The sequence below is a fragment of the Pristiophorus japonicus genome, chromosome 22 (assembly GCF_044704955.1).
Source record: "Pristiophorus japonicus isolate sPriJap1 chromosome 22, sPriJap1.hap1, whole genome shotgun sequence".
NCBI lineage: Eukaryota > Metazoa > Chordata > Chondrichthyes > Pristiophoridae > Pristiophorus > Pristiophorus japonicus.
This window is the reverse complement of record NC_091998.1, coordinates 7,293,832-7,318,537: the sequence shown is the minus strand read 5'-3', so window position 1 is coordinate 7,318,537 and position 24,706 is coordinate 7,293,832. Positions and strand designations below refer to the sequence as shown.

Below are 24,706 nucleotides of genomic sequence, written 5' to 3'. Positions count from 1 at the left end.
ACAGAGCAACCTCTGGTGGGGAAAGGGGTCTTACTGAAGAATCTGCTCCACCGAGAAGGAATTCAAATCGATGATACAAGCCTCCCGTCGCTCTGTTAGCACTGGGATGTAGCATAATCCCACATACACTTTCAGCCCCAAACAGGCACATCAATTTCACACCTTGTGCGAGAGTGGAGAAGCTGGGGTTGTTCTCCGTAGAGCAGAGAAGGCTAAGAGGAGATTCGATAGAGGTGTTCACAATCATGAAGGGTTTGGATAGAGTAAATAAAAAGAGATTGGTTCCAGGGCAGGGGGGTCGGTAAACAGAGGGACACAGATTTGAGGCGAATGGGAAAAGAACCAGAGGCCACACGAGGAAACATTTTATACACAGCGAGTTGTTGTGATCTGGAACGTGCTGCCTGAAAGGGCGGTGGGAGTAGATTCAATAGTAACTTTCAAAAGGGAACTGGATAAATACTTGAAGGGGAAAAACTTTGCAGGGCTGTGGGGAAAGGACAGGGGGAGTGGGACTAATTGGATCGCTCTACCAAAGAGCCCGCCCTGGCACAACGGGCCGAATGGCCTCCTTCGGTGCTGCGTCACTTTGCGATTCTACGTACGTGGAAGCAAGGACACTTACCGAGAGTGAAGGGGTTCCGTCATCTTCCACTGTCACGGTCAGCTGGTAAAAGCCCTGCCTCTCCCGATCTGGGGGAGAGGGGCGTGTAACGATCTCTCCGGTCAACCTGTCGATTCTGAAGGTGAGGTCTTCATTGCCTTGGGTGATATAGTAGTAAAGCACGGCGTTAATACCAGCATCCATGTCTGTGGCTCGGACTCTGGTGACTGCTGTACCTCCACCAACGTTCTGAAAAGACGCACAGAGCCAGTTAGCAACAATAACATGTATATATATATAGAAACATAGAAAATAGGTGCAGGAGTAGGCCATTCGGCCCTTCGAGCCTGCACCACCATTCAATAAGATCATGGCTGATCCTTCACCTCAGTACCCCTTTCCTGCTTTCTCTCCATACCCCTTGATCCCCTTAGCCGTAAGGGCCATATCTAACTCCCTCTTAAATATATCCAATGAACTGGCATCAACAACTCTCTGTGGCAGGGAATTCCACAGGTTAACAACTCGCTGAGTGAAGAAGTTTCTCCTCTTCTCAGTGCTAAATGGCCTCCCCCTTAACTTAAGACTGTGTCCCCTGGTTCTGGAACAATCGGGAACAATCTACCCGCATCTAACCTGTCCCGTCCCGTCCTGTCAGAATCTCGTATGTTTCTAGGAGATCCCCTCTCATCCTTCTAAACTCCAATGTATAAAGGCCCAGTTGATCAAGTTTCTCCTCATATGTCAGTCCAGCCATCCCAGGAATCAGTTTGGTGAACCTTCGCTGCACTCCCTCAATAGCAAGACTGTCCTTCCTCAGATTAGGAGACCAAAACTGAACATAATACTCCAGGTGTGGCCTCACCAAGGCCCTGTACAACTGCAGTAAGACATCCTTGCACCTATATTCAAATCCCTCAGCTATGAAGGCCAACATACCATTTGCCTTCTTCACCGCCTGCTGTACCTGTATGCCAACTTTCGATGACTGATGAACCATGACACCCAGGTCTCGTTGCACCTCCCCTTTTCCTAATCTGTCACCATTCAGATAATATTCTGTCTTCGCGTTTTTGCCCCCAAAGTGGATAATCTCACATTTATCCACATTATACTGCATCTGCCATGCATTTGCCCACTCACCTAACCTGTCCAAGTCACCCTGCAGCCTCTTAGCATCCCCCTCACAGCTCACACCACCACCCAGTTTAGTGTCATCTGCAAACTTGGAGATATTAAACTCAATTCATTCATCCAAATCATTAATATATATTGTAAAGAGCTGGGGTCCCAGCACTGAGCCCTGCGGCACTCCACCAGTCACTGCCTGCCATTCTGAAAAGGACCCGTTTATCCCGACTCTCTGTTCCCTGTCTGCCAACCAGTTCTCTATCCACATCAGTACACTACCCCCAATACCATGTGCATTGATTTTGCACACCAATCTCTTTAGTGGGACCTTGTCAAAAGTCTTTTGAAAGTTCAAATACACCACATCCACTGGTTCTCCCTTGTCCACTCTACTAGTCACATCCTCAAAAAATTCCAGAAGATTTGTCAAGCATGATTTCCCCTTCATAAATCCATGCTGACTTGGACCGATCCTGTCACTGCTTTCCAAATGCGCTGCTATTTCACCCTTAATAATTGATTCCAACATTTTCCCCACTACTGATGTCAGGCTAACCGGTCAAAAATGACCCGTTTTCTCTCTCCCTCCCTTTTTAAAAAGTGGTGTTACATTAGCTATCCTCCAGTCCATAGGGACTGATCCAGAGTCGATAGACTGTTGGAAAATGATCACCAATGCATCCACTATTTCTAGGGCCACTTCCTTAAGTACTCTGGGATGCAGACTATCAGCGCCTTTAACGTAGTAAAACGTCCCAAGGCGCATCACAGCAGTATTATGAACCCATAAACCAAAGCTACTGTCAAACGGCTGAAACGTGGTCACAAGGACGGGGCGGGAAATGGAAACGACATATTGCTGCAAATTGGAGCTGTCTCCTAAGGTCAGGGGTTAAGGAACATCAAAGGTCAGCTGAAGATGTTGACCCGACAATCAAACCTCCATGTTGCTCACCTTATACCCGAGTTGGATATGAAAGAAAAGAAAGACTTGCATTCATATAGTGCCTTTCTCACTGGGTGTCACAAAGCGCTTTACAGCCAATGAAGTACTTGGAGTGTAGTCACTGTTGTAATGTTGGCAAAGCGGCAGCCAATTTGTGCACAGCAAGCTCCCACACACAGCAATGTGATGATGACCAGATAATCTGTTTTTTTTGTTATGTTGATTGAGAGATAAATATTGGCCCCAGGACACCGGGGAGAACTCCCCTGCTCTTCTTCGGAATAGCGCCACGGGATGTTTTACGTCCACCTGAGAGAGCAGACGGGGCCTCAGTTAAACGTCTTATCCAAAAGACGGCACCTCCGACAGTGCAGCACTCCCTCAGCACTGCACTGGGAGTGTCAGCCTGGATTTTTGTGCTCAAGTTCCTGGAGTGGGACCTGAACCCACAACCTTCTGACTCAGAGGTGAGGGTGTTACCTACTAAAGGACACAGATATTCTTAATGCAAAGAGTGGATAGAAATATAGGAAAAGGCTCCAGTCCTCAAAGCATTGCTTTCATACCTTGCTTTCAGGAGAGGGAATTACAAATAAAAATGTTATCTATTCTGATTTGTATTCCAATTATATTGGTTTCACGAGAGATTGCATCAAAATTTAATATGGACAGTTATCAACCCTGAAATGAAGGACAAAGTTTAATATTTGTTCTTCAAAAATAATCAATGAAATAAAAATTGCCCTTTCGTGCCTGCAAAATGTTAAGATGCAAACCGGTTTGAAGTGCAGATAATGAGCAATCAGGTGTGAATCTTTGATTTGTAGCAGAGGGGTGTGAAATTCTTTTCTCAGGTGTGAAATTGGAACAAAACAAATGTTGTTTGTGTTCCTCACATCTCGTGTTAGAATTTTTTTTTAAAAACAGCTGGTGCCCTGCAGAGAAACAACTCGACAAACGGCAAACCAATGTTTGCACGAGCAAAACATCTCCCTGTGTCTCTGTGTCTAACTGAAGTTTTGAAACAGTTACTGGCTTACTGCTGCAGGGGCATCATGCCCCCCCCACCCCACAACCTGCGAGAGAACCCATCACCATAGGAGGTCCCTCGGAATCGAGGAAGACTTAAATGAGTCCTTAGGTGACTGAACAGTCCAATACGAAAGCCACAGTCCCTGTCACAGGTGGGACAGACAGTGGTTGAAGGAAAGGGTGGGTGGGACTGGTTTGCCGCACACTCCTTCCGTTGTCTGCGCTTGGTTTCTGCATGCTCTCGGCGACGAGAGTCCAGGTACTCAGCTCCCTCCCGGATGCAGTTCCTCCACTTAGGTCGGTCTTTGGCCAGGGACTCCCAGTTGTCGGTGGGGATGTTGCACTTTATCAGAGAGGCTTTGAGGGTGTCCTTGAAACGTTTCCTCTGCCCATCTTTGGCTCGTTTGCCGTGAAGGAGTTCCGAGAAGAGCGCTTGCTTTGGGAGCCTCGTGTCCGGCATGACATGAGAGAACAGCTCCGCAGTCACCACTACAACAACCAGCGCGAGCTGCTCCAGGTGTGCGGCGTCCTCGAGGTGGGCGTCTGGGTGACGTCATCAGGACCCAGGTCACAGTTTGGAGCGTGGGCCTGGCCCAGGTACAGCGGAGGAGCGGGAAGGTTGTGGCGGAGGTGCGGCGAGTGATCGAGGCGGAGGAGCGTTGAGGGATCGTGGCTGACACTCAGTGGGTGATCGTGGCGGAGGCTCGGCGGAGGTTTGGTGCGGAGGGAGATCGTGGCGGACGGGGCAGCACGGGCCAGCCCACACTGCGATGTGTGCGCGCACTAGGCCCGTGCAGCAGAGCAGGCTCCAGGTTAGCGAGCATAGGGGGTGATGGGTAACTGCTCGGTATGGGGGTTTGACTGAAACCATGCTCTCTCTCTGCGATATTAGCAGATGCATTACCCCATTTAAAATATCCCATGATATATGGATATATCCATCAAATGGAACCTAAGGTTTGGTACGATAGAAAGACTATCACAAGTGTTAATTCTGCAATTTAAACTCACCCTGCTTTATGAGATAAATCGAGAGATGTTGAACTCCCATAATCTTTTTAAAATTCATTCACGGGATGTGGGCGTCGCCGGCAAGGCCGGCATTTATTGCCCGTCCCTAGTTGCCCCTCGAGAAGGTGGTGAGCCGCCTCCCTGAACACAACCAAGTGTCTCGCTGGACCATTTCAGAGGGCAGTTAAGAGTCAACCACATCGCTGTGGGTCTGGAGTCACATATAGGCCCAGACCGGGTAAGGGCGGCAGATTTCCTTCCCTAAAGGACATTTATGAACCAGATGGGTTTTTAACGACAATCCGGTAGTTTCAGGGCTCAATTATGGCCAGGAGTTGCTCCGGTTTTTTTTTGAGTAAACTATTTTTTCGGGCGTAACTTAAAAATGTCATAGTTTCCCCAATCAATTTGCACTAGCGTAACTCACTTAGTTAAGTTTTTTTTAAATGTTAGTTTTTATTTTCTCAAAAGGGGGCGTTACCAGCCACCAACGCCAGTTCTGCCCATTTGGCCAGCTAATAGTTACTCCATTTCTACTTAGGCCGCGTATGTGGCCACGAGAAAACCTTTGCGGAGAGTTAAAGAAATCGACGCAGGTAGGTACATCGGAGGCCATTCGGCCTGGGATAGGGGCGGGAAGAGAAGTGGAGTGCACCTGAACCAACCAAGCCTTACCCTTAGAAATGTTTGCAAGAAAAAACTACAAACAATTCTATAAGAAATAAAAAATTGAAGTCCTACCTTCATCTTCAAACTGCAATTCACTTTTCTGTGCCTGGCTCGGGAAAGCAGCGGGCTGGTGTGGGAGGTCACTCGGCCTGGGCTAGGGGCGGGACAACACACCGGGAGGTCACTCGGCCTGGGCTAGGGGGCGGGACAACTCACCGGGAGGTCACTCTGCCTGGGCTAGGGGCGGGACAACTCACCGGGAGGCCACTCGGCCTGGGCTAGGGGCGGGACAATGCACCGGGAGGTCACTAGGCCTGGGCTAGGGGCGGGACAACGCACCGGGAGGCCACACGACCTGGGCTAGGGGCGGGACAACGCACCGGGAGGCCATTCGGCCTGGGCTAGGGGTGGGACAACGCACCGGGAGGTCACTCGGCCTGGGCTAGGGGGCGGGACAACACACCGGGAGGTCACTCGGCCTGGGCTAGGGGCGGGACAATGCACCGGGAGGTCACTCGGCCTGGGCTAGGGGCGGGACAATGCACCGGGAGGTCACTCAGCCTGGGCTAGGGACAGGACAACACACCGGGAGGTCACTCGGCCTGGGCTAGCGGCAGGACAACGACCCAGGAGGTCACTCGGCCTGGGCTAGGAGCAGGACAACGCACCGGGAGGTCACTCGGCCTGGGCTAGGGGCGGGACAACACACCGGGAGGCCACTCGGTCTGGGCTAGGGGCAGGACAACGACCCAGGAGGTCACTCGGCCTGGGCTAGGGGCGGGACAACGCACCGGGAGGTCACTCGGCCTGGGCTAGGGGCAGGACAACGACCCAGGAGTCACTCGGCCTGGGCTAGGGGCGGGACAACGCACCGGGAGGTCACTCGGCCTGGGCTAGGGGCGGGACAACGCACCGGGAGGTCACTCGGCCTGGGCTAGGGGCGGGACAACGACCCAGGAGGTCACTCGGCCTGGGATAGAGGCGGGAGAACGCACCGGGAGGTTACTCGGCCTGGGATAGAGGCGGGAGAACGCACCGGGAGGTCACTCAGCCTGGGCTAGGGGCGGGACAACGCACCGGGAGGTCACTCGGCCTGGGCTAGGGGCGGGACAACGACCCAGGAGGTCACTCGGCCTGGGATAGAGGCGGGAGAACGCACCGGGAGGTCACTCGGCCTGGGATAGAGGCGGGAGAACGCACCAGGAGGTCACTCAGCCTCGGCTAGGGGTGGGACAACGCACCGGGAGGTCACTCGGCCTGGGCTAGGGGCGGGACAATGCACCGGGAGGTCACTCGGCCTGGGCTAGGGGCAGGACAACGACCCAGGAGGTCACTCGGCCTGGGATAGAGGCGGGAGAACGCACCGGGAGGTCACTCGGCCTGGGCTAGGGGCGGGACAACGCACCGGGAGGTCACTCGGCCTGGGCTAGGGGCGGGACAATGCACCGGGAGGTCACTCGGCCTGGGCTAGGGGCGGGACAATGCACCGGGAGGTCACTCGGCCTGGGCTAGGGGCGGGACAATGCACCGGGAGGTCACTCGGCCTGGGCTAGGGGCGGGCAGGAGAACTGATAAATCACTGTCAGTCAGGAGCACTATCAAGTTCTCCTGCCCGCCCCTAGCCCAACAAAGGAGGCAGAATTTATGAGATAGAGAATTTTATCTAAGGGAGCCTAGCAACACAGATTCGAAGGGAGGGACTGATGCAAATTCAGCACCAATGAGATGGCAAAGTAACGGCAGGGTGAGGAGAAACAGCACAAAGCTGACGAGAGGGAGGAAGAACATCGGCACACTCTCAAACTGAGAGCGAGACCTACTTCAGTATGTTGACAATTTGGGACATTTGTTGCAGACTCGCAAGCGCGAACATCCCGGCACATTTTCCAGCGCAGAATGACTGGCCCCGCTGCGCGACTGCAGTGAAGAGGCCAGACAGTGGACAAATTACCAACATTTTTTTTCGGTGCATCTGGGAACAAACATAAGCGGTGCAACTCCAGTAAGTGCGCCGAAAAACGGACTCGACCAAAATTGAGCCCATGGTCACCATTAGTGACGCGAGCTTTTTATTCCAGATTTATTGAATTAACTGAATTTAAATTCCCTAGGTGCCGTGGTGGGATTTGAACTCATATATCTGGATCATTAGTCCAGTAACATAACCACTGCACTACCGCACCCCTGATCTCCTTCATTTATTTCGTTAACAGTTGCTGTTTCACAGAATCCTCATAATCTTAGGCAGTCCTTCGAAACAAGGATGACTTGCTTCCACACCAGAAAGGGACGAGTTCACAGGTGTTTCAATGAAGGACCCAATATTCCAGATCCCGAACTACATCCTGAAGGGTGGAAGATGCCTGTGTGTGGGTTTTTTTAACGTGGGGTGACCGTTGCACACCAGCCACCACACGGGCTTGACAGAGCTAGGTCTTGGTCCTGGTCCAGTGGCAAGGGTTAACCAGGACGACTGGAGACCAGCTCTGCTGCACGGGCCTAGTGCGCACACGTATCGCAGTGTGGGCTGGGCCCGTGCTGCCCCTGGGCCCTCGCCTCTCCTGGGCCCCGATCTCTCACCGCTCCTCCGCCCCATTGCACACACCATGGCAACATTCATACAGACCATAAAGCAAATGCATTAGCCTGGCTTTTGTGGCTGACTTTGACAAACACTCTTCCTGAATCTGTCTCATAACTCTGCCCTTGGCTGATACAGCCGCCCGCTGCGTATCCCAGTGCTCTCAGACCAGAGGTGTTCAGCTCCCATTTCAGCGCGCTCTCCATCTCATAGAGTGGGCAACAGTTCAGACTTTACCTCATAAATGCTGATGTTGTAACCGCCAGGACTGGCGATAACTGGTGCATTGTCATTGATGTCCACAGCTGTAATGATGACAACGTGATCCGTTCTGCGAGGTGGTACACCATTGTCAAAGGCCTGAATCTGAAGGAAAAGAAAACATCAGCTCCTGCAGCTCGACTGATATCGTGCAACAACCTGCTGCCAATATCGTTACCCGTGATGATTCAGGAATATGTCATCATGGTCTTGTAACACTGCTGTGAAGCGCCTTGGGACATTTTACTACATTAAAGGTGTTATATAAATGCAAATTATTATTTAAAAAATTATTATTACATCATCTCCTCGCCCACGTTATTACATCATAAGATCATAAGAAATAGGAGCAGGAGTAGGCCACCTGGCCCCTCGAGCCTGCTCCGCCATTCAATAAGATCACGGCTGATCTGATCATGGACTCAGCTCCACTTCCCCGCCCGCTCCCCATAACCCTTCACTCCCTTATCGTTCAAAAATCTGTCTATCTTTGCCTTAAATATATTCAATGACCCAGCCTCCACAGCTCTCTGGGGCAGAGAATTCCACAGATTTACAACCCTCAGAGAAGAAATTCCCCCTCATCTCAGTTTTAAATGGGCGGCCCCTTATTCTGAGAATATGTCCCCTAGTTTTAGATTCCCCTAAGAGTGGAAACATCCTCTCTGCATCTACCTTGTCGAGCCCCCTCATTATCCTATATGTTTCAATAAGATCACCTCTCATTCTTCTGAACTCCAATGAGTATAAGCCCAACCTACTTAACCTATCCTCATAAGTCAGAACTCCTCCTGATTGGCCACCATAACTTCAGCGGAAGATTGGCGGGAAACCCTTTGAAACGGGTTTCTTTCGATTTGCACTGAAGTTACGATGGCCATTTGGGAGAAACCTCATTGGGTTGCTCTCCTTGGAGCAGAGAAGGTTGAGAGAAGATTTGCTGGAGGGGTTCAAATTCCTGAGGGGTCTAGACAGAGTAAATGGAGAGAAACTGTTCCCATTGGTGGAAGGGTTGAGAACCAGAGGGCACAGATTTAAGGCGATTGGCAGAAGAACCAAAGGCAACATGAGGGAAAACTTTTTTACGCAGCGAGTGGTTAGGATCTGGAATGCGCTGCCTGTGAGGGTGTTGGAGGCAGACTCAATCGTGGCTTTCAAACGGGAGTTGGATAAGTACCTGAAGGAAAAATAATTGCAGGGCTACGGGGAAAGGGCGGGGGAGTGGGACTGGCTGAGGTGCTCTTGCAGAGAGCCGGCACGGGCTCGACGGGCCGAATGGCCTCCTTCTGTGCTGTAACCGTTCTGTGATTCTATGAAATTCATGGCTTATAAACCGCGATTGCTTCCATCATCACCAATACATCAAGCGTGCGATGAAACTCATGGATCTGTTTCTCTGAGCTTCCTCAGTGTGTATTTACAGCTCGCTATCCCACAATCAGGAGTGGGGGCCATAGCTGATTTTCCCCTCCCTGAAACATTGGGGCGCCAAGAACTAGTTATGGGGACTCCGACTGTTCTTCACGCAGAGGGTTGTGGGGGTCTGGAACTCACTGCCTGGAAGGGTGATGGATACAGAAACCCTCACCACATTTAAAAGGTGCTTGGATGGGCACTTAAAGTGCCGTAATCTGCAGGGTTACAGACCGAGAACTGGTAAGTGGGATTAGACTGGATGACCTTTTGTTGGCTGGCCCAGATATAATGGTAAGTACTGCAGGGAATCGAATACGGCCAGGGTGATCTCCTGGACTAGTTTTGATCGCCTGGATGGGTTGGAGAGGAATTTTCCCAGATTTTTTCCCTCCCAATTGGCCTGGGTTTTTATCTGGTTTTTGCCTCTCCCAGGAGATCACATGGCTCCGGTTGGGGTGGAGTGTAGAATGTTGCGGTGTAAGGGGTATCGCAGTTGTGTGGGACGGACTGGTTGGGCCGGGTGCTCTTTACCTTTGCACCATTGTTCATTGTTCATCGGTTTATATGTAACCTTCAGGGCTGCTGGCCGAGGGCCGTGCGGCTCTTTGTCGGCCGGCGCGGACACGATGGGCCGAAATGGCCTCCTTCTGCGCTGTAAATTTCTATGTTTCTATGTTATTCCAGTTGAGGTTGCCAAACTCGGCCCAGATTGTGGGGGGGATTAAACCCGGGGTCTTTCTGCGGCCTAAGGCACAGCTACGTACTGGAGATATTTGGCAAGCCAATGGGGTTGAATTTGGAGCAAACGGCTGCTTTGGGTCTCAATTGGTTGCTCAAACATCCATTTGCACCGACACAATGATGGGAAGCACTGGCAATTCTCCGAGACTCGCCAATATTGTGAGATTTTAACAAGTGGATATATTAGGAGGCAGATGCAAGAGGCAGATTAGTGAACATATCTTGCAGTTAACAATTTATGTAACAGATGTCTTTGCAGACGCAGGGCTTATATTAATCTACTGGACGCGGGTAGTTGAAATTGTGCAGTACAAGACTATTAACTGTGTTACTGATGAAATTCTGGTAATCTGTCATTAACTGCTGTCTATTATTTATCAAAATAGCTCACGACTGATATTACACAGGAAGATTTTCATGCCAAAATTACACATGTTTAATAAATTCAGTTTGTGTGTTCAAATCCCTCCATGGCCCTCACCCCTCCCTATCTCTGTAACCTCCTCCAGCCCTACAACCCTCCGAGATGTCTGCACTCCTCCAATTCTGCCCTCTTGAGCATCCCCGATTTTAATCGCTCTATCATCGGTGGCCGTGCCTTCAGCTGCCTGGGCCCCAAGCTCTGGAACTCCCTCCCTAAACCTCTCCGCTTTTCTCTCTCGCCCTTTAAGATGCTCCTTAAAACCTACCTCTCTGACCAAGCTTTTGCTCACCTGTACTGTTAGCCCCTTATGTGGCTCGGTGTCAAATTTTTGTTTGATAATCGCTCCTGTGAAGTGTCTTGGGGCATTTTACTGCATTAATCATCATCATCGGCAGTTCCTCGGAGTCGAGGAAGACTTGCTTCCACTCCCAAAGTGACTTCTTTGGTGGCTGAACAGTCCGATACGAGAGCTATAGACCCTGTCCCAGGTGGGACAGACATTCGTCAGGGGAAGGGGTGGGTGGGGCTGATTAGCTGCGTGCTCCTTCCGCTGCCTGCGCCTGACCTCTTCACGCTCGCGGCGTTGAGATTCGAAGAGCTCAACACCCTCCCGGATGCACTTTCTCCACCTCAGGCGGTCTTCGGCCAGGGTCTTCCAGGTGTCAGTGGTGATGTCGCACTTTACCAGGGAGGCTTTGAGGGTGCCCCTGTAACGTTTCCGCTGCCCACCTTTGGCTCGTTTACCACGAAGGAGCTCCACGTAGAGCGCTTGTTTAGAGAGTCTCATGTCTGGCATGCGAACTAAGTAGCCTTCCCAACGAAGCTGATCGAGTGTGGTTAGTGCTTCAACGCTGGGGATGTTGGCCTGGGCGAAGACACTGATGTTTGGTGCGTCTGTCCTCCCAGGGGATTTGCAGGATCTTGCGGAGACATCGTTGGTGATATATCTTTAGCGACTTGATGTGTCTTCCGTAAGTCGTCCATGCCTCTGACCCATACAGGAGGGCGGGAATTACTACAGCCCTGTAGATCATGAGCTTGGTGGTAGGTTTGAGGGCTTGGTCTTCGAACACTCTTTTCTTCAGGCGGCCGAAGGCTGCACTGGTGCACTGGAGGCGGTGTTGAATCTCCGCATCAATGTCTGTCTTTGTTGACGAGAGGCTCCCGAGGTATGGGAAGTGGTCCACGTTGTCAAGAGCCGCGCGTGAATCTTGATGACTGGGGGGGCAGTGCTGTGCGACGAGGACAGGCTGGTGTAGGACCTTTGTCTTACGGATGTTAAGCGTAAGGCCCACGCTTTCGTATGCCTCGGTGAATACGTTGACTACGTCCTAGAGTTCAGTCTCCGAATGTGCGCAGACGCAGGCGTCGTCCGCGTACTGTAGCTCAACGACAGAGATTGGGGTGGTCTACATTAAAGGCGCTATATAAATGGAAGTTGTCGTGCTATTGTGCAATTTCTATTAAAATGCAGCAGGAAGCTCGCTATAATTGAACGCAGCGTCCTACAACACATTTCATCAATCTCCACCACTGATCTCAGTTGGACACAGTGCAATCTTTCTCTTGACCTTCTCTGTTCCTAGGAGAACAGTGCTAACTTTTCCAACCTCTCTGAAGTCCCTCGACACTGGTTAAACGGAGAGGGCGAGCCCGGAGAGATCAGGGCCCAATGTGGCCTGCCGTGGTAGTCAATCCTCTGACCTCTAAATCACCGAGACCCTGACCACTCAAACACTTGACAACGAACTCGGAATTAAAATTTGTTTTCAAAGTCGCACACACCCTTTGTTACTAAAACGCAATTTGACTTGGTCGTCGTAAGCCAGCGACCCTGTTTACCAAACACAATCGAGGGCTTTTAACAGATAACGCGTGGGGAGGGGGGTGGGTAGGGGGGAAATGGCACGGAACAAAGGAAACGCTTGATCATCATCACGGAGCTCTCGGACAACTGAAAACAGTGCGCAGTCATTCTCCTGGCGGACTGGGAGCGAGTGGCTGACAGCGACTGGGAGGGCAGGAACCAAGCTGCATCCTTCAGATCCACGGGAATGCGAAGCCCCCTTTTATTTATGGCTGCAGAGCAGATATTTGGAGAGGCCAACAGCCTGCTCGGCTTGTCGTTGGTTATGAGTCAGTTTTCAGAGCGCGCCGTTTAGTACGTGAGTTATGTCCTGTTTCCAAAGAGTGGTTCCAACCATCTGCAGACCAGCTGCACACTGATAACGGAGGATCAGGGCCATGTCACGCTGAGACACAACCACCGTGTGACTTTAAAATACTAAAACCGACCCCGTTGGTCTGACAAGTTGCTGAAATGACCACCATTTTCAAAGGGAGCGTTTGTTTGTTTTTCCTAAACCAACGTGTATTTATATAGCGCCTTTAACATAGTGAAACGTCCCAAGGTGCTTCACAGGAGTGTTACAAGACAAAACAAATACATTTTGACAAAGAAGAAGAAATTAGGACAGGACTTGGTCAAAGAGGTAGGTTTTAAGGAGCGTTGAAAAGGACACAGAGGGAACAGTTTCTCTCTGCCTACCCTGACTGCTCCCCTTAACATGCTGAAAATGTTGATCAAATCACCTCCTAACCTTTTAAATTCGAGGGAATACAACCAGAGTTTGTGTAGTCTCTCCTTGTAATTTAACCCTTGGTATCATTCTGGTAAACCCACGCTGTACTCCCTCCAAGGCCAATATATCCTTCCTAAAGAAAGACTTGCATTTATATAGCGCCTTTCACGACCACCGGATGTCTCAATGCGCTTTACAGCCAATGAAGTACTTTTGGAGTGCAGTCACTGTTGTACTGTGGGAAACGCTGCAGTCAATTTATGCACAGCAAGCTCCCACAAACAGCATCATATCATCATCGGCAGTCCCTCGAGTCGAGGATGACTTGATTCCACACCAAAAAGTTCACAGGTGTTTCAATGAGGACCTAATATTCCAGGTCCCGAACTAAATATTGAAGGGTGGAAGATGCCTGTGGGTGGATATTTTTGCAATGGTCACCACACGGGCTTGACGGAGCTAGGTCTTGGTCCAGTGGCAAGGATTAACCAAGACAACTGGAGACCAGCTCTGCTGCACGGACCGAGTGATAATGAGCCGATAATCTGATTTTGTTATGTTGATTGAGGGAAAAATATTGGTCAGGACACCGGGGGTAACTCCCCTGCTCTTCAAAATAGTGCCACGGGATCTGAGAGAGCAGACGGGGCCTCGGTTTAACGTCTCATCCGAAAGACAGCACCTCCGACAGTGCGGCACTCCCTCAGCACTGCACTGGGAGTGTCAGCCTCGATTTTTGTGGCTCAAGTCCCTGGAATGGGACTTGAACCCACAACCTTCTGACCCAGAGGCGAGGGTGCTGCCCACTGAGCCACGGCTGACCAGAATCCCCAACCTCTCACTGCCATTGAAGTTAATGGAAGGAGGTAGTCGGGTTCGTGTGGTGGGACGGAGTGATGAAATGGGACCGCAGGTCTCCTCCATCCAAACCGACCCGGCCAGGCTGTGAATGTTTTGTGCAGTTGTGATGGGGAGATATAAAGCTCAGTGCACTGAGCTGTAACTCAATCTCTGAGTTATTGAAGATCAGTGAGAAGCTTCACTATGTGGACATTCACTGAACTTACAGTTAACACGTATCTATCGATCCGCTCTCTGTCCAGGGGTCGAGCGAGGTAGACTTCCCCACGGCTCCTGTTGGTCGTGCGAATCCTGAAAGCTCCCTCGGTATTTCCGGACAGAATGGTGAAGTTAACCTGCAGTGTAGAAAAAGACAAAAGTGTTTTCACACAAGAAAGATGGAAATGGACCAGTGATGCTGCTGGTTTTGAGAAAGCTGCCAGAGAGAACATTCCTCGAGGCTTTTACTGCTAGTACAGGTGCGTCGTCCAAAATCCGGAGTTCCGGAATCCAGAATGTTCCGAAATCCGGACTCCCCCGCCTTGGCAGCCTGACCTCGCCTCGGCCCGACCAACTCCCTCCACCCCCCCAACCTCTGGCCGTCCGACCCGCCCCCCCCCACCCACCTCAGCCCAAACGACCGACCCCGACCTCCGGCCGTCCGACTCCCCCCCCATGGCCTTGCCCGAACCCCTCCCGGCCTCAGCCCAACCGACCAATCCCGACCGCCTGACCGCCTTCCTGACCTCCGGCCGCCTGACCCCCCCCCGACCTACTGATCCCCGACCTCCGGCTGCCTGACCCCCCCGACCTACTGATCCCTGACCTCCGGCTGCCCGACCTCCCCGACCTACTGATCCCTGACCTCCGGCCGCCCGACCTCCCCCCGACCTACCGAACCCTGACCTCTGGCTGCCTGACCCTCCCGGCCTACTGATCCCTGACCTCCGGCCGCCCGACCCCCTTACCTACTGATCCCTGACCTCCAGCCACCTGACCCCCCGACCTACTGATCCCTGACCTCTGGCCACCTGACCCCCCCGACCTACTGATCCCTGACCTCCGGCCACCTGACCCCCTCGACCTACTGATCCCTGACCTCCGGCCGCCCGACCCCGCCGACCTACTGATCCCTGACCTCCGGCCACCTGACCCCCCCGACCTACTGATCCCTGACCTCCGGCCACCTGACCGCCCCCAACCTACCACGACCGCCTGACCCCCCCCCCCCCGCAACCTAATGACCCTCGACCTCCGGCCGCCCGAACCCCCCCGACCGACCCGATCGATTGACCCCCGGCCGGCCAAAATCCCCCCTGACCTAGCGACCCCCGACCGCCCCCCCCACCACCACCCACCGCCCTGCCCTACCTACCTACCTTCCTCGGCCCAGGCAAAGACGATCCGAATTCCGGAAATACCCGGAATCCGGAACGGCTTCAGTCCCGAAGGTTCCGGATTTCGGACGTCACACCTATACTTCCTTTCAATGCATCTGGTTTGAATCACAAAACAGACAGGGCGTTGTCAGCGTCGCCCACATCCCGCGAATGAATTCAAAAAAGCACGCGGTGTAGAAAAACCCAGCTGACTTTGGCTAAGGTGGGCCAAGGGCCAAGGGCCAAAGGCTAAGGGCCCACCTCAGCTAAAGTCAACTGGGTTTTTCTACAACACATGCCTTTTTAATTCATTCGCGGGATGTTGGCGTCACTGGCAAGGCCGGCATTTATTGGCCATCCCCAATACCCCTCCAGAAAGGTGATGGTGAGCTGCCTTCTTGAACTGTTGCAGTCCTGTGCGGTACTGTATGTGCAGTGCTGTTTGATCTCCTGTGGCATTGCTCCGGAGTAGCCTCGAGTCGGGAGCGTGGCTCCAATGGTCATTTGCTCACCCTGGCCCAGCCGGTAAAGGCCACTGCTCAGGTGCTGTGTGTGTAGCTGAGATCGAGGAGGATCCCGAGGTCAGGGAGGGGGCGACTTATTGTTGGCACTTTAGAAGTTTCCCGAGATTGGCAGCTCCTGGTTGTTTCAACAACTTCCAGAAGCGAAATGAGGTGGCAAAACTCCGTTTCGAGACAAAGGGGGTCGAAATTCTGTCTGTTACAGCCGGAGGGGGCTGGGGGCAACTTGCGGGTGGTGAAGGACTTATCATCGCGGCAGAGCGGATTCCTCGCCTCCGGAGAAGTTTAGTCGGGCGTTGGGTGCGGGGCCACGAGGTACCGCGGTGCACTTTGCTGCCACCTACGTGGTGATGTCAACGAGCGTGCAACACCAATCTGGCACCGCGGCTGCGATGTTCGGTAGATTTGCCGGCCTCACCGGCCGGTATCAGGAATCCCAGGGCAGTACCATCGACAGATCAAAGTAAGTTGTTAACTTCAATCATTTCAGCATATATTAATCGTGATGGGGGCCCAGGAGAGGCGCGAGTTCGGGGCCCAGGAGAGGCGAGGGCCCAGGGGCAGCACGGGCCCAGCCCACACTGCGATATGTGCGCGCACTAGGTCCGTGCAGCAGAGCTGGTCTCCAGTCGTCCTGGTTAACCCTTGCCACTGGACCAAGACCTCGCTCTGTCAAGCCCGTGTGGTGGCTGGTGTGCAACGGTCACCCCACGTTAAAACAATCCACACACAGGCATCTTCGACATGTAGTTCGGGATCTGGTCGAAATTCGGTTGTGACGTTTTCCAGGCAGTGACTCCGCCTGAGGGATGAATTTACCGCCAGGCGGTAATCACTGCCTCAAGTTGCCAAATTCAGTACTTTTCCCCAAGGGCGAGAGAGCAGCGCTAAAGGAGGTGTTGGACACTCGTTCTTTTTTGTGAACTCATCCTTTTTTGGCGCGGAAGCAAATCATCCTCGTTTCGCGGGACCGCCGATGATGATGATATTTATTAATGGCGGCGGCGAGGACGTGTGTGTGAACGAAATTCTCGAAAACGTTAATTTCCCGCAGTTTTATCCGCAAGGATGCTGGCAGCCGGAAGATTGAGCCGGCCTCCTGACCTCTTGCTTCATTGGTGCCTCTTTTCGCGCTGCTCTCTCACCCTTGAGGAAAAATACTGAATTTGGCAACTTGAGGCGGTGATTACCGCCTGCCGGTAAATTCACCCTTCAGGCGGAGTCACGGCCTGATAAACGGCGTTACCGAATTTCGGCTCCGAAGTGCTTGAAAATGAGGCCGTTCCTACCAGTCCGTTCCTCTTTGCATCCAGATCCTGGGCAGAGACAACAGCTACCCGTTTGCCCACGGCACTATCCTCCTGCACCTCCACTGAGGAATCGGAAGTGGCATCAAACACTGGGCTGTTGTCATTCACGTCCTCGATCGTGATGATTACCTGATGGAGAAATGGTGAGATAGCAAATGAAGAACATAAAATTCCACTGTGAGAAAAGGCCATTTAACCCACCAAGCCTACTCCATCAAAAGCCCTGGCTCAGTGGGCAGCACACTCGCCTCTGAGTCAGGGGGTTGTGGGTTCAAGTCCCACTCCGGGGACTTGAGCACAACAATCTAGGCTGACACTCCCCATGCAGTGCTGAGGGAGTGCCGCACTGTCGGAGGTGCCGTCTTTCGGATGAGATGTTAAACCGAGGCCCCCGTCTGCTCTCTCAGATGGATGTAAAAGATCCCGTGGCATTATTTCTAAGAAGACCAGGGGGAGTTCTCCCCGGTGTCCTGGGGCCAATATTTATCCCTCAATCAACATAACAAAAACAGATTATCTGGTCATTATCACATTGCTGTTTGTGGGAGCTTGCTGTGCACAAATTGGCTGCCGCGTTTCCCACATTACAACAGTGGCTACACTCCAAAAATACTTCATTGTCTGTAAAGCGTTTTGAGATGTCCAGTGGTTGTGAAAGGCGCTATATAAATCCATGTCTTTCTTTCGTTCCACATAAACTTAAGCATATCCAAAACTCTGTTGCCCATATCTTAACTCGTACTATGTTCCATTCGCTCATCACCCTTGTGCTCTCTGACCTACATTGGCTCCCGATCCCATAAACAATGAGATAAATGACCAGACAATTGTTTTAATGTTGTTAGTTGAGGAATAAATATTGGCCAGGAAACCAGGGAAAACTCACCTGTTCTTCTTCAAAATAGTGCCTTGGGATTTTTATACTTTTGTAATATATTCATTCCTGGGATGTGGGCGTCGCTGGCAAGGCCGACATTTATTGCCCATCCCTAATTGCCCCTTGAGAAGGTGGTGGTGAGCCGCCTTCTTGAACCGCTGCAGTCCCTGTGGTGAAGGTGCTCCCACAGTGCTGTTAGGGAGGGAGTTCCAGGATTTTGACCCAGCGACGATGAAGGAACGGCCGATATATTTCCAAGTCAGGACGGTGTGTGACTGGGAGGGGAACGTGGAGGTGGTGGTGTTCCCATGCACCCGCTGCCCTTGTCCTTCTAGGCGGTAGAGGTCGCGGGTTTTGGAGGTGCTGCCGAAGAAGCCTTGGGATCTTTTATGTCCACCTGAGAGAGCAAACATGAACCGGTAGCACGCTGTCAGAAGATATTACTGCGCTCACAAAAAGCAAGTGATGCATGTCATTTACCTTCTGCTCCATCCACGATGAGAGAGAAAGAAAAGAAACAATTTATTAGTCAAACATCTCAAAACATCAATCATTTTAAAGCTGCAACACTAAAGTATCTCAATGTTGTCGAATCTCAGCCTCTGTAATCCGCTGGTTCAACTTGTCTCAATGGATTTTGCTGCCTGCATTGTCGCTGTTATGTCCTGTAATGCACTTATGAATGACTCCACGAGGCAATGCGTTGTACTCAAACTGTAGTGACCTTGGTCCTTTCTTTGTAACTCCAGAGTGAGGCACAAGCATGGTGGGCAGCCTTTTATACTGGGCCCTGCACACCGAGGCAGGTGACCCTCAGGTCTCCCACCGCAGTGCCCTCTGGTGGACAGCTTCTGCCACAGGAGCAGGAAACCCTGGTTCCCCACCAGTTGCACCCTCTAGTGGTGCCAGCATAGTATATACACAGTGTAAACCTTATTGATAGTACATCAGGTAACAAGTCTCCACCTTATGCAACTATACAGTGATTACACAGAGAGTATATCTATATCTGCATATATAAAAGTTGCTGTTGAAAAGTTGTGAGTAACAAGACACACGTTACATCAGCCTTGTTACACAAACACCACGCACCTGGGATCGGGCACGCCCACCTCTGGGTGAGCGGGGATGGCCGCAGTGTTCATGCCCTGTGCCAGAATGGAGTGGCCCGCAGCCCCCCAGATACTGGGTCCCAGATCCCATTATATTGGAGCTGGTCAGGCCACAACTGCCCGCCGCTGACCAGCGAGAAATCGGGCCGCTTCCAACATCACTGTGGCCCCTCAGGTCGAGTGTGTCCAGGGTCAGGGTGAGTGGGACCGATCGGGAGTCAGGAGAGGAGGGTGTGACCGATCGGGAGTTGGGAGAGGAGGGTGGGAAAGATCGGGAGAGGAGGGTGGGAAGGATCAGGAGAGGAGGGCGGGAAGGATGGGGAGAGGAGGGTGGGAAGGATCGGGAGAGGAGGGTGGGAAGGATCGGGAGTCGAGAGAGGAGGGTGGGAAGGATCGGGAGTCGAGAGAGGAGGGTGGGAAGGATCGGGGATTGGGAGTGACGGTGATCAGGAAAGGGGTTAACCGTGAGGTCGGGAGGAGAACTCCTGCCGGAGTTGTGCACACGCTCTTCCTGCCCGCCATTTTGGAGACTTAGTAGGTCACTTAGCGCCTGAAAAACGGGTGCAGCACGACCCAATTTCTGGGCCCATGTGTCTCCTCAGACTCCTGCTTTGTCACTTGTTCTTCTCCAAAACAATGGGTCCCAGTCAGAACATTAACGACAGGCACTATTGACACCATGAAGTCGTGAACAAAATCTGACTTTACTTTACGTTATAATATAAATGACACCCAGTGACATTTCGTTTGGATTTAAATGTGTATTCTTACCACAGTGGAGTCCTTCCTGGGTCCACCATCATCTGCTACAACGGTGATCAGATAGTAATCTCCCTTCTCCCGATCTACCTGGCCTCTGACAGTTATTACACCCTGGAACAGGCAGGGAGAGGGGAGATAATCAGCGATAGTCTCGGATACACAGTCCTCCTGCCTGCAACATAGATTCAGGACCTTTACCATCCTGATTGAGAAGCGCGATTTAGATTTCCCAGATACCCAGCGTAGATTTTAGAAAGGAGCTGGATATATGTTTGAAAATTAATATTTAATTGCAAAATAATTCTGCAATTGTTCTCCTTAGAGCAGAGGAGGTCACGGGGAAATTTAATAGAGGTGTTCAATATCATGAAATGTTTTGATAGAGTAAGTAATGAGACTGTTTCCACTGGCAGGAGGGTTGGTAACCAGAGGACACGGATTTCAGATAATTGGCAAAAGAACCAGAGGGAGATGAAGCTCTGAAAAATGTACGCAGCGAGTTGTGATCTGGAACGCGCTGCTTGAAAGGTCGGTGGGAGCAGATTCAACAGTAACTTTCAAACGGGATTTGGATAAATACTTGAAAAGGAGAATTTTGCAGGGCTGTGGGGAAAGAACAGGGGGAGTGGGACTGATTGGAGAGCTCTTTCAAAGAGCCGGCACAGGCACGATGGGCCGAATGGCCTCCTTCTAAGCTGTACGATGGTTCCGTGATATCTGGGCGCAGTGCAGAAAAGAACACCCGCTGGGAGGATTGCAGGTCAGTGACAGAACCTGCCCTGATCCACCTTCCATAGGCAATGTGTGTACCTGCGAGGATGCTCACAGGATTTTGGAGCTGTTGCATTGTGAGTGGCTTAGCCAGTCACGTGATGTTCACAGGACTCAATAAAACCCCAGCCAGTTGGGTTCGGGGGATCCACGATGGGGCAGGTGGTTGTGAGCCTGGTGGATGAACTGGTAACGTGTCGTGTGATGGTTAAACCTTCGTTAATAAACCAACTAGTTCTTAATAGCAGTGCGTTGCTGTGAATTCTTAAGCTAAGAACCCATGAAGCGAATACATTACACCATTGAAATAAGGGAAGGCAGATTCAGCTGGTTCTGGAAGGGGTTTGTGATCTCCTCCTTTCCTCTCTGGGTTTTCCCCGAGCAATGCTCAACACCCAGGATGAATATCTGCTCCATGGTGCCTGACGCCCACAAGCAATAAATATCTTAAAGAGAGAGAACGAAACCCTGAATTTCACATTGCAAAAATCAGACTCCACTTGTGTCAGACAGTACAACGAATAATCTCAACTCGAAGCACTTAAGGCGGATATTCGGCTCCTCCCCGCTCCGTTTTTCGCCCCGGAGCGGCGACAATGGCGGGGGTGAGGTGTACTAGGCGGGCGGTCAGCCTCCAGCGCCCCGCGGCGATCCTCGGGTCGGGTTTAGCGGCAGCGCGGAGCAGCAACACGGCCTGCAACGCCTCTGGTCGCGACACCGCAGGCAGTTTGAGTTCCCGCCCGACCCGTAGCGCCCCGCGCGTTGACCGCCCGGGAAATCGGGGCGGGCCAACGATGCCGACAGCGGAGAGGTGAGTAATGGACTCCTGAGGCAAGTGTGGAAGTTTTTTCTTTTAATTGTTTTTAGCTATTTGTGTTGTGGGAGCGTGGCCGATGTTTTGGGTATGTGTTTTTTTTTTTAAGGTTCCACCCTCCCTGCCACCTCCCCCACCCCCCCAGGCTTCTCTCGGAGCGCTCCCGGCCCGGCTCTCTAGCTCGGGAGATTCCCGTGGCAACACACCGCGAGAGGTGTACAACGCCTCCCTTAGCACTGCGCCCCCCGACTCAGGGCCCAGCTGCCCAGTGTTACTGACTGAGGCGCAAACTGCTCCCGGGCGCTAACTTTCCCGCCCCACCGCCATTACCGCCCCGAAATCATCAAAGCCGAAAATCCCGACACCACGAGCGAGCGGAGCTGCGATGTACTCACTGTGACTCTGTTTATCTGGAACAAGGACAGGGTCTGGGCCGAGGTGTCGGGGTCAAACCGATAGGTGATCAGGTTCATGTTGTCTGCAGACTGGGCTCGGATTTGGACCACTTCGGTTCCAGTGGCGATGTTTTCCGCAAGCGTCGCTTCGTACGACGTGTTTGTAAACTGCACCGGCTCGTCCAACTCGTTGAGCAAGGTGATGTAGACGGTGCAGAAACCCCTGTTGTGGGGGGGAGCTTGGTCCGTGGCCGAGATGTTCATGAGGTAGCTGGTCCTGGTTTCGTAGTCCAGGTAGTTTACGGTGGTGACCAGGCCCGTGCTCTCGTCGATGGCAAACCTGCTCTCTGACCCAGTCAAAATGGTATAGGCAACCATGCCACCATTCCCTGAGAAATCAACAGACAAACAGTGAAACACTGCACCCTGTAACTTCAGGGTCAGCCAGTGGCTCAGGGGGCAACACACTCGCCTCTGAGTCAGAAGGTTGTGGGTTCAAGTCCCACTCCAGGGACTGGAGCACTTAAATCTAGGCTGACACTCCCAGTGCAGTGCTGAGGGAGTGCCGCACTGTCGGAGGTGCCACCTTTCGGATGAGACGTTAAACCGAGTCCCTGTCGGTGAAGATAAAAGATCCCATGGCACTATTTCAAGCAAGAGCAGGGGAGTTATCCCCGGTGTCCTGGGACCAATATTTATCACTCAATCAATAAAACAGATTATCTGGGTCATTATTACATTGCTGTGTGGGGGAGCTTGCTGTGCGTAAATTGGCTGCCGCGTTTCCGACATTGCAACAGTGACTACGCTCCAAAAGTATTTCATTGGCTGTGAAGCGCTTTGGGACATCCTGAGGTTGTGAAAGGCGCTATAGAAATGCAAGTCTCTCTCTTTCTTTCTCCTTCGTACTCCAGCAGATAAGAACTTAAAGCCTAGAGGAAAGAAAAGCCAGATAGACAATCAATCAGTCTGGCCCATGAATAATCACCCGATCAAGGACTGCCACCCATACAAGGACCATGTGTTGATGTCCCACTTTGGGGAGTGCGAAGCCATTTTCACCTCCCTCCCTAAAAACACAATCAAACTGTGCTGTTGGAATTCTGAAAATGTGAAGACGAATTGGGGCTGTATTTCAACATATTGGGGAAGATTGGGGGCAAAACTAAGTTTTCAAGATTATGGATGTTTTTAAGTGGATAAGGAGAGAAAGATTATTCCCACTGGTTAACTAATTGGAAACAAGCAGGTATAGACTCAGGATTAACACTAAGTCAATGAGAGGAAGTTGAAACAAATGATTTCACACAAAGGGTTATTTGAACAATTAAAGTTCACCACAGTAGCTATTGATCATACCATCTCCCCTTGGTATTCAACGGCATTACCATCACCGATTCCCCCATCATCAACATCCTGGGGGTCACCATTGATCAGAAACTTAACTGGACCAGCCACATAAATACTGTGGCAACCAGAGAGGGTCAGAGGCTGGGTATTCTGCGGCGAGTGTCTCATCTCCTGACTCCCCAAAGCCTTTCCACCATCTACAAGGCACAAGTCAGGAGTGTGATGGAATACTCTCCACTTGCCTGGATGAGCGCAGCTCCAACACTCAAGAAGCTCGACACCATCCAGGACAAAGCAGCCCGTTGATTGGCTCCCCATCCACACCTTCAACATTCACTCCCTCCACCACCGGCGCACTGTGGCTGCAGTGTGTACCATCTACAAGATGCACTGCAGCAACTCGCCAAGGCTTCTTCGGCAGCACCTCCCAAACCCACGACCTCTACCATCTAGAAGGACAAGGGCAGCAGGCGCATGGGAACACCACCACCTCCACGTTCCCCTCCCAGTCACACACCATCCTGACTTGGAAATATATTGGCCGTTCCTTCATCATCACTGGGTCAAAATCCTGGAACTCCCTCCCTAACAGCACTGTGGGAGCACCTTCACCACACGGACTGCAGCGGTTCAAGAAGGCAGCTCACCACCACCTTCTCAAGGGGCAATTAGGGATGGGCAATAAATGCCGGCCTTGCCAGCGACGCCCATATCCCAGGAACAAATAATAAAAGCTTGCTCCTGGCACAACACAGTGTAAGACAGCATTCTGTTAGTCAGCTAGACTTGCGTGCACCTGCATATCATTGTTCCTTTAAAACCCGACTAAAGTTACTCCTCGTCATTCAGCCTTGGATTGAAAGAGGCCCCAGTGGGAGATTGGAGGGGGGGGCTTACCTGTATCTCCGTCGGTTGCTCGGACTACGATGACAGACGTGCCAATCCCAGCCGTTTCCCGCAGCCCAAGCCGGTTATACTGCTGCTGGGTAAATACTGGTGTTTCATCATTCACATCCTCCACGTAAACGATCACCTGGACAAGAAAAGGTCAAGTCAAGGGCGCGAAAACTGACAAAGAGTGGAATGGCCAAATTATCGAGAATCCCTTTATTCTTAAAAAGTCGCACCACAGCCAAACCGAGGAGTAAAGTTAATAATGATATTGTACCTCGTCTGC

General features: G+C 51.8%; 1 protein-coding gene across 1 annotated transcript in view; it reads right to left on the bottom strand.

Moving 5' to 3' along the window:
• The window catches only part of cdh23 (cadherin-related 23), a 211,165-nt gene extending 190,893 nt beyond the window's left edge, over nucleotides 1-20,272 (bottom strand). Inside the window, exons 1-5 of the mRNA XM_070865557.1 lie at nucleotides 20,209-20,272; nucleotides 17,428-17,577; nucleotides 14,466-14,594; nucleotides 8,212-8,340; nucleotides 626-853 (exon numbers count right to left, since the gene is read on the bottom strand). Of these exons, the coding sequence (XP_070721658.1) occupies nucleotides 626-808 (183 nt within the window). The 5' untranslated portion in view covers nucleotides 809-853; nucleotides 8,212-8,340; nucleotides 14,466-14,594; nucleotides 17,428-17,577; nucleotides 20,209-20,272. The remainder of the gene's footprint in view (nucleotides 1-625; nucleotides 854-8,211; nucleotides 8,341-14,465; nucleotides 14,595-17,427; nucleotides 17,578-20,208) is intronic.
• Nucleotides 20,273-24,706: the final 4,434 nt, after the last annotated feature.